This window comes from Oreochromis niloticus, linkage group LG6, assembly GCF_001858045.2.
Source record: "Oreochromis niloticus isolate F11D_XX linkage group LG6, O_niloticus_UMD_NMBU, whole genome shotgun sequence".
In the NCBI taxonomy this organism is placed as follows: domain Eukaryota; kingdom Metazoa; phylum Chordata; class Actinopteri; order Cichliformes; family Cichlidae; genus Oreochromis; species Oreochromis niloticus.
Genome location: NC_031971.2, coordinates 15215368 through 15224969, shown reverse-complemented (window position 1 = coordinate 15224969; position 9602 = coordinate 15215368). Strand labels below are relative to the sequence as shown.

General features: G+C 40.3%; 1 protein-coding gene across 3 annotated transcripts; it reads right to left on the bottom strand.

Moving 5' to 3' along the window:
* Positions 1–1662: 1662 nt before the first annotated feature.
* Positions 1663–9602, bottom strand: tmem154 (transmembrane protein 154). Of its 3 annotated transcripts, none has more exons than XM_005469836.4 (9): positions 9438–9602; positions 8626–8712; positions 6552–6605; positions 6358–6375; positions 5965–6126; positions 5478–5532; positions 5013–5089; positions 4307–4349; positions 1663–2517 (listed from the first exon to the last, which is right to left on the bottom strand). In XM_005469836.4, the coding sequence occupies exons 1-8, from the start codon at positions 9529–9531 to the stop codon at positions 4318–4320; spliced, it is 579 nt and encodes a 192-aa protein (XP_005469893.1). In that variant the 5' UTR covers positions 9532–9602; the 3' UTR covers positions 1663–2517; positions 4307–4317. The 3 variants fall into 3 exon arrangements, with proteins under 3 accessions (XP_005469893.1, XP_003449728.1, XP_005469894.1); XM_003449680.5 differs by having other exon boundaries at positions 6358–6378; positions 9438–9599; XM_005469837.4 differs by lacking the exon at positions 4307–4349 and having other exon boundaries at positions 6358–6378; positions 9438–9601.

Below are 9602 nucleotides of genomic sequence, written 5' to 3'. Positions count from 1 at the left end.
ACTTATGGGCCTGAATGAACATAAATTTCACCACTTTAAAGTGGTGCAATGAATGAAAGTGTAACTTCAACCACTTTGAGTTTCACTAACATGAAGATGAAAATAGGAAATCATGTAATGTGGTCTTAAATGTGCAATTTTTAGGTAAGTGATGCCACTTTGGTGTTCTTTAACCTGACTTTCTTCAGTATATACAGCGTGTGGATATGGGCGTAACAGGTGTTGGTGTTTACGAGCAGCAAACACTGATACAGCAGCAACCAAGCTCCTGGTGGTACCACACAATCGCAGCTTGTTACAGACCTTACTGTACTGACTAATACCAGTGGTCAGGGGAGGGGACGCTGTTAGTGTTGTGCAAAGAAGCAGAACTGTGAAAAGAGGTACTTGCTTAAAAAAACACAACCCCCGACCGAGCCAGCTCTCCAATGGTTGCTTTAAAAGAGCTTTAGCCATTGTTGCATAGAGCTAAAATTTCATTTATGACTTCACGGGCTGCCTGTTTTTCAGCACAGTGGATAAAAAATTAGAATCACACACAGTATAAAAGGAAAAGCAGCTTTCTGTGCAGCGCTACATGTTTGGTGTGTTAGAAAAAGAGGCGCTAATTAGCCAAAACCACAGGCTTCAGCTGGGTTTGTTTTTACAGGTATTTAGTCATAAAAATGAAATGATTGCATCTTACTGTGTTTGTGTGTGTGTGTGTGTGTGTGTGTGTGTGTGTGTGTGTGTGAGAAGAGAGAGATTGCGTTTGTTTGTTTCTTTGTCCGCCAACTCCTCCTAGAACATCAGAAGTTGAGCAACCAAACTTGGCACACAGGTTCATCTCCCTTGAGGCTCCTGAAGGTTCTTATCTATATCAGATGATGGCATCATGCTGCCTAGCAACGGCCTCACAACGGGTTAAGACGGCCTGTTTTATGGATTCATGCACTGACAACATCTTATGAAAACATCCTATAGTCTTAATTTAATCACAGTAAAATCTACTTTATATCCAAAGTGTTGAACTGTGCATGATATATTATGACACCACCACATTGCTTGGCAACCACCTAGCAACGGGCTAAAGTTATCTATTTTTAGCACCATATGAAAACATCCTGTTGTTTTAGTTTCACACCTTCACAACACTTCATCTACAGCCATAAAACCTGATTTATACATGCCTAGCAACCACCTAGCAACAGCTTAAATTGACCCAAATTTAACACATAAGTCCTACTTCTTTTCTTTTTTTCACATCTATAAATGTGTTTATCAGTGATATCAGCTTGCTAACACTCCAGGAAGGTTCAAGGACTACTGTTACATGGGCATGCACTAGTTTAAAAGAAACACACATACACACACACACACACACACACACACACACACACTCATGGGTACACGAGGAAAAAAACAAAATCACTAGGATACAAAATTTTACTGGGTGAAGTAAAAGGTTCGAGCTGCTGATGTTCCTTAAGTCAGAGTCAAAGTTCATGGCAATCAAACATCCAAACTGAACCTCACAGTGGCCCTAAAGGAAAGGTAAGCACTACCATAACCAGTACAGGATTCATCATCAGTTGACTGTGATGTCTAAATTTCAAGGGGATCCATGTTAGCATGTTAGTTAGGATATTTCAGTCTGCACTGACACACACAAGGAGAGACGAATTTTATGGCAAGGTCTTATTTATTGAAATTTTACTTAAAGCACCATCAGCAAATCAACGACACAAGTGCCTTTATGAAATATTTACAAACATCTTTTGGTATACTGTATTCTCATATTTACAGTGCAGGATCCCGCACAATACTGACTGACACTTTAAGTATAGCTCACATTTGGATCAATGTCACAACTGCTTTGATTTAACACTTTCAAAGACAAAGAAAAGGATATAAAGTGTTCAGTCAAAGAGTTATTTGTTATCTGTGGAGAGATAAAAATCTTATCGGGTGCAGCTTTCTGAAAGCTGCTTCGATGACGGGAAATAATTTATCCAAAGCCTCAGAAACAGGCTTTGAGATTTCAAACAAAACACTTAAAAACATTGCTTCTCTGTCATGCATTCAGCTGGATATCTCCCCTTTAAGTGTAAAGCAACAAAATGGCTTTGAGCTTAGGAAAGAGCCATAAGCAGAAACAAAGAACAATCTATGATGGAGAGGAGAGATCGTGATCTAATTGTAACATCATCAGTTACTACATTATGAATCTGAGCCATAAAATACTGTACATGTACCTGGCAGCATATTAAAGCAGAACACCATGTGGTGTAAAACGGATCACAGGGAGACGGTTTTGGTTCGGTTGTTATATGCTGCTGTTCACTAACGGCTATCGGAGGTGTTGCATTAGAAAAAATTTGAGGTTGAACTTTTGTTGCTGTTTTCCAGCAAAATTGTAAAAATGAGTGTTACGTGTTGTTGTTTCCAGACAGTCACATGGCTGGATTATTGCTGGTGAAGGAGGTTCAAACATCAGTGCTGGCATTATTGCGCTGTGTTGAGCGTGTCTCCTTTAACCTGCAGACAGGGAATCATGGGAAAGAGAGAGAGGTAGACATGTCAAACTTAAAGATCAACCTTCTAAAATGTAACTCCAGTGACCTGTGTTTGCAGGTAATGTGGTAAAACTGGCATATTTTGGTAGTTTTTCAGCTGCTATTTGGGATCAAAAGGGTTTAAATTACAGCATAATTCAGCCCAACTCCATCTCTAGTGTGCCACTCTCACTGACTCACAGTGCCGTACAGTCACAGCCTCGCTGCACACGTGGTAAGCACTGGCTCACGCAGCGTCAAAGAAGAATCACTAATCACAAACCTCAGACTCTGGCAGCAACAAAACAATAAAGCCTTCACTTCACAGCTCCTCTGCTACCCGTGAGCTGAGCTGGAAAGGTGATGATCCCACACACGACTAAAAAAACACATAAGTGTGAAAACTCAGAGCGGAGGTGCTTAACTTGAAAGCAACGTTTGCAGTGGCCGATATTCATCCTGTTTTCCTGAGCATATTTGGCAATGAATCTGATCTTGTGTAGAATAAAGGTTTCACACGCTTTAGAGCCAAGCGTCTGCATTTTGGTGTTTTTCAGCTCGTTGTTTTGCTTCAAAAACATCAGAAACTTCCTGTTTAGCTCTGCTCTCAATGCCTTTCACAGCCTCCATTCTTGCTACACACTAACCAGAACTTCATATTTGAGTGGTAAATAAGCTGATGAAGAGGTTTGGTATGAAGCCGTAGTTGACTGAAGCAACTAAAAGCATCTACATTCATGAGTAAGATAAATGAAGCCTGCTGGATCCTTGAATTAATCACTATGTTACAACTGGTCATATGACTGGTTTTCGTCTGAATGTCACAAAGGTTAAACTTATTCTAGGTTATTTTATCAAACTTGCTTTCAGCAATACTGCATATGCTTTCTTTTCTTACTCCCAGCCACCACTGTGGCCAAGTCACCGTGGAAATTCACAGGTCTGACAAACAGGGCACAGCTGCCATGCTAGATGGCATCACATTGAGCAACCGCAGCAACACCAACATCACATTTACTTCTGTTTTGAGATCTCTTGTGTAACCTCATGTGTACAAAGTGCCTCCTAGTTGAATGCAAGTAACCTCTAGCCCTTGTACAGCTTTGGAAATAAAACCCTGGGAAAAAGCAATGTGTAAATGACGTTGGTCAACAGTTCGTGGAGCGGACCTTGACCTCGCCTTCCCGGCTCTTCCAGTAAAGGAGACTATTCCAGGGTTGAGTTGCACCACACTTCCATGCATGCCTGTTGTAATCACTAACAGATGTTAGTGGTGTTTGCGCTTTCAAACATGTGCAGTGACGAAAGGGTCACAGTTCATCAGTCACAGCTCTGCTGAAAACCAGCTGGTGCATCACAACAAACAGAGGCTGGCAGCAGAGAGGAAACGGCTTGGAAACACTTTTTATTACCCGAGTCAGCTGTTGATCTGTGTTGTGTTAGCATTGTTGTGCAACATGCTATAAGTAATTTGTTTGTGCAATGCTCTTTGTTTGTACCATGAGAAAATCAATATGAAGGTTTTGTGTTAAGTGACGTTTTGTTAGTAGGCAGCAGGAAAATGTCACTCAAAACTCTAAACTTCTTCATGCTTGATCATCATTTGGTTTAAAAACACATTTTGGAGATCCAATGATCTAATAGATAAACAAATAACAAGTGTCCAGGCATACTATCAATATAAAATGTCTGTGAGGTTGCAATTGGGAGAAATTATTGTCAAAATAGTCTGTAAATGTTAATAACTTGATAATATGCACAGGTATGCTCACCTTAAATTCAGTTACAGACATTTAGAGTCCTCTGCAGTTTCACCTATGCAAAGAATTCAAAGAAAAGTCATGCGATCACTCAGTGTGGAATAAAGCAACTTCAGCATAAGAAGCTCTGCTGGACGATTACTTTACGTAAACAACAGCGACATCTGCTGGATAAACTGTGGAACCTCCTTCACGCCTCTCTCAAACCAGCTGGGTCTTTTCCTGTTCGGGTGGCCCTCCATGCGTTGGTGGAGTGGTTGCAAAAGTCTGAGCACCCATCACTGCACTACACTATGATGCTCAGCTTGCGTTTGCGTGTTTTATCTTTCGGCTGAATCAGTTTTTGTCTGAGAGCGTTACTGGCACTTTGGCTCCAGTGACAGTGGCAAGACAAATTTTTTCCACACCGTAACTCATGTGATGACTCATATACGATTAATGGCGTGTCAGTGACCTTCAGGACAACCGCCAAGGGCACAGCCTCCCTCGCTGGGGCTAAAATACCCGTGACCAGTTGGCCAGTTGTTTCAGAGCTGAGTGAGTCTCTTGGTTGAGAGACAAAAAGAAGACCTGGTGCCTTCTTTTTAGTCACTCAAGACCACCATAACCTGGATGTCTGTGAACTTACACGTATTTCTGTTGTGATCTGTATTTCTATCAGATTTCTAGCCACAGTACTTTTGTTTCCATATTCTCTTCTTTATCCAGTGAAACCTACCATCCTTTTTCATCCACTCGTCCAACTCTTCCATTTCGAGCTCGAGTACAGAGGGCACGTCCTCTTCAAACATCGGCCTGAAAGACACAAAGAGGAAAGGACAAAGTCACATTTTTTTTTCTTTCTTTTGTATCATCAAATCAAATATAATTTCAGAGGACTTCAGAGCCACATTTTTTAATCTTTAATAAGTCGGACTTAAATGAAAAAGAAAGACGTGCTTATAGTATTATAGTAAAAGATTGCACAGAAGCCAGGGGGTTGTATATGTTTGCTTTACAGCTCTCAGTATCATTCAGCTGCAGCCACAAAGAGCAGAACGACAGTGTGAAAGAAAAAATACAAAAATAACATCCTGTATTATCATCAAGCAGGAAGTTAGTCTCACAAAGCGTTGAACATTGAGATGATATCTTCTACAGGTTCAATAAGCAGTTGTAGAAAAATGACATGGGTGACACTTACATCGGCACTTTCTCGGTACTGGATCCATCCAAATATGGATCTTCTTTATTCGGGTCTACAAGCAGAGGATATGAAACAGTCAAGGCCACAGTCATAAAAAAACAAACAAACCAGATAATCTGTACATTAAAAACTACCAAACACTAAATTATTTCAGATACTTCATTCTATCACCCCCAGTCCTTCACAGCAGATTGCTCCCCTCTCTGATCCTGGTTTCTTCCTGTTAAAAGCGTGTTTTTCCTTCCCACTGTTACAAAGTGCTTGCTCATAGAGGATCATCTGATTATTGGGGTTTTCTCTGTATTATTGTAGGGTCTTTACTGTATAACATGAAGTGCCTTTAGCCAACTGTTGATGTAATTTGGTGCTATATAAATAAATTTGAATTGTAGTTACATGACAACCAACCTGGAATCTTTTTAAAAACCCAGGATTAAGTGAGAGAAGTGAAACTTTAAAATATTCCCTCCTCTGATTGACATACCTGGATTTCTCTTTTGTTTGTTCCACCTACGGTTGATGAAAATGCCACAAACTATCATGCAGATGATTACGGCCGCCAGCACTGCAGGGATAATGATAATGATGGGGTCCAGGCCTGGTGGTTCAGTTGGCTTCATGGAGTCTTCATCTATTGATGTGGTAACTGTGGAAGGAAAACAGCGGATCAATCATTCGTTTCACCCAGGCCTCATAACGGTCTTAAAATTTGTTCACTGGCATAAAAATATGCAAAGAGGGGATTTTCATGGGGCATTACTGACATTACATTCAATTCAGCCCAGTGACTACTACAGTTGCACAGGTGATGATTATTGCAGTCGCCTCATTACAAATCATTACTCATGTGGTAAAAGAAGCAGTCAGTTATACATACCACTACTGGAGCCACTGCCTTCTGCATTAACCCCGAGTGGAAACCACCAGAAATTGTGAGATGGTTTCATCCAAAATGAAAAAGGAGCAAAAATAGAACAAATTATGATAAAAAACAAAGCAAAGCATCAACTGGAAGTGTAATGAAGGGGGAAGAAATGATTTCATGTAAAATAAAAGCTGCTGTGGACCCACCGTACAGAGTCCCTGTACTGGTCTGAGTGATGTCGGCATTGGTGTCAGTAGCAGCTGGGAACAACAGAAAGAGCAGATGTGTTCATACTCCTGGACAAAAGTATGTAGATATCCAAAAAGTGTGGTTGCTAAGCATCTCATTTGAAAACCAAATACAAAAAAGATGCTGTAATAACATCATAATAGTTTTTTTTTTAATTGTAATATGAAAGAAACAGAGCAACAAAGAAAAACCTAATATCGTAAAACTAAAAATATCCAATATCCAGATTACTGCTTAAGTAAAAGCAGCACAATTACCCCAATACGAGGCCCGCTTTCATTTTTAGCAACAAAATGTAAGTGAAATTTCTCTCTTTGCAGAAACCCGAGGGTGTGTTAAAAAAATAGCGTTATTGTTGTCGTCGCTAGAGTTGATCTAGGGTTCAGGCATCGTTCAAAGGGTCACAAGATAAATGCGAGGGATTGCGAGGCGACTGCGGGGAGAGGAAAGAAGAAGAATGAGGTTCCATGGCATTTCCTGAAGCTGTCTTTTATGATGTGACACATTCACTTGGAGGTTTGTGATGATTTTAAGTTTATATTGGGCAGGAAATTAAAAAAAAAAAGTTCCACAAGCTCACTTGCAAAATTAACATTGATGAAGACAAGTCCAAAGATGCTTAAATTCTCATTAATTTTACCGTGTTTTAGTTAGTGTGTAGAGACGTGTGGCAACGCCTGCACAAATAACTGAAAAACTCTCTAAACGTAAAAACAAATATATTTAAATTAGGCAAACTCGCAGAGATAAAACACGTTTATCAGAGCTAAAACCACAAACAGCAGAAATACATTTTAAAAAAGAAACTAAATTAAAAGAAAAAGAATACAATTCTGTGTTAATATGAAAAGCATTAAAGGCACCTCTCCTTCCTCCTTTACAGTCATTCAATGATTCATGTCATCCTTTCGATTAGTGTTGTATATTCTGAAATGATTCAGAGTTTTTGAGGGCAGGGACGCTAATACGTCTGAAATTTTGTAAGAATCACTGGCTGCATGGGTCATGAGAGTAAAGCGTGTTGTGTTGTCTCTTTCGTGGGAAACGCTGATCTAAGAATTAGTCACTACAGCTGTAAAATAAGTACAGCAAAGTAAAAGCTACTTTAATACATCTTAGTGGCAGAAAAAAGCAATAAAAATTGCTGTATTGATAAGTAGAGGCACACATGAGTCTCTGAGTGAACATCCCCCCCAAAAAACAAACAAAACACGTGTAACACATTAGAGGACAAAGTCATAAATACTCGCAATTTTAAAAAAAATCATATTTTGCAGACGTTCTCTGCAGTGTTGGAGACTCTGGGATTTTCCCCCATTCAGCCACAAGACCATAAGTGAGGTGGGCACCTGACGTTTGGTGGTAAAGTCATGCTCACTGTTGGATGTTTATCCAAGAGAACGTGTTGAGGTGGGTTGAGGGTGACAGCTTCTGCAGAACTACAGCTGAGTGGGCTGATTGATACTGAAACACAGTCACATGGTGGGATTTTTTTTCCCCCTCTTTGCAAGTTCAGACTTATAAATGCTTAATTTACAGCCCAGCCCACAGGCTCGGTGCAGACCTGAGGAGAAGTGATTCTTTAAGGATCTGGAGGAGAGGAGAGGGCTCTTCTCATTTTTGTCCAAAATTTCAATGTAAGTGCACTCAGGAACTCCAGTGCGACAGAAAAAAAGATTAAAATTCATACCAATGTATATAAATACATTGGTGTTAAGTTCAGGACCTCTGTATCAACATGGTGTCAACTACTGCATCAAATAAATGCTTAAAAGACATAAATTGAAGTAAATTATATTATTATAATGTATTGTTTCAATAAAGGGAATTCAAGGCAAAGGTTATACATATATGCATGCAGGTTACTCTCTATGGTGATCTTATGAGCAAATATCTCTTTTTTAATTTCAGGCCTTCAGTTGGAGATATCAAGATTGAGACAAACTAAGACATCTGTTTCTCAGAGCATTGAGACAACTGACAGAAAAAAACATGTCCACATACTTTTGCAGCATATTATTCACACCTCACCTGTGGTTACTGGCTCTTTCACCAGGTTGCCTGACCCGCTTTGTTCCGTATGTTCCGTATGTTCCTCAGCGTCGTCTTGGCCAAACCCTGTATTTGGACACAGCTCGTTACTTTGTGTTGGGGAGCTGTTATGTCATTGAAATTGGACGGCGAACACTTGAAAGTAAAGCATCTGCAGCATTTCATAGCAAAAGTGAAACACACCTGGGGCTGAAGACTGTTACTTCTGCTTGAATTCATTGGCAACGTTGTGAAAAACAGCGAACCTGAGTCAGATCGCACAGGAACTCAGCACTTCCGTCTAGTTTAGTCCAAATGATTGCAAAAAAATCAAAACTGTTGCAAAACTGAGGACTAGGAGGTGCTGATGTTGAGCAACTGGTTTAGAGCAAGTTTGTCACTCGGTAAAAACAATAATGTTGTGTTGAAACTGTCTTTTTCAGAGTGTACTAACTGTACACTGTGACGCCTGTAAAAGGCAGCTTTGGCTGACCTTGTTATTGACTTATAAAACTATAAAGACAGGTAACTGATTTCTACACATGGCGCTCATCTCACAGTCAAACCTGTGAGTCTTCTAGTCCTATACTGTCAATTTCTGCTTGTTAAATTTTAACTATAGGAGAAGTTTTTTTGATTTTGAAAGCGTGAACAATAGGAGCCTTTGATTTTCAGTCGAAAAGACGTTTTCTGTGTGCCCCAAAAGAAAAACTGAAGCGCAAAAACGGCAAAAGCAGGGAGGAGGCAGGAAAGCGGAGAGCACTGCTTTGTTTGAATTCACTGAGTAAAGAAACTAATGTCCCCGGTCCTACCTGTCCCAGGCAGCACAGTGGTCAGCAGCAGCAGCAGGAGCAGAGGGACCTTCACCCTCGGGGTGCTCATGTTACCAATCCAAGAGGCAGACATAGTGCCATTGTGCGCCTGCTTCCTTCTGTACTGTCACAGCATCGCACTTCCTGATATGACTTAACACGTTA

What these genes read in the sequence shown, in the direction of transcription:
- tmem154 (XM_003449680.5), bottom strand. Translation starts at nt 9,531, where the DNA reads ATGTCTGCCTCTTGGATTGGTAACATGAGCACCCCGAGGGTGAAGGTC. An exon ending in GAAAGAGCCAGTAACCACAG is followed by an intron (nt 6,606 to 8,625) that starts GTGAGGTGTGAA and finishes TGTTGTTCCCAG; the next exon opens with CTGCTACTGACACCAATGCC. An exon ending in CAAACAAAAGAGAAATCCAG is followed by an intron (nt 5,533 to 5,964) that starts GTATGTCAATCA and finishes CTCTGCTTGTAG; the next exon opens with ACCCGAATAAAGAAGATCCA.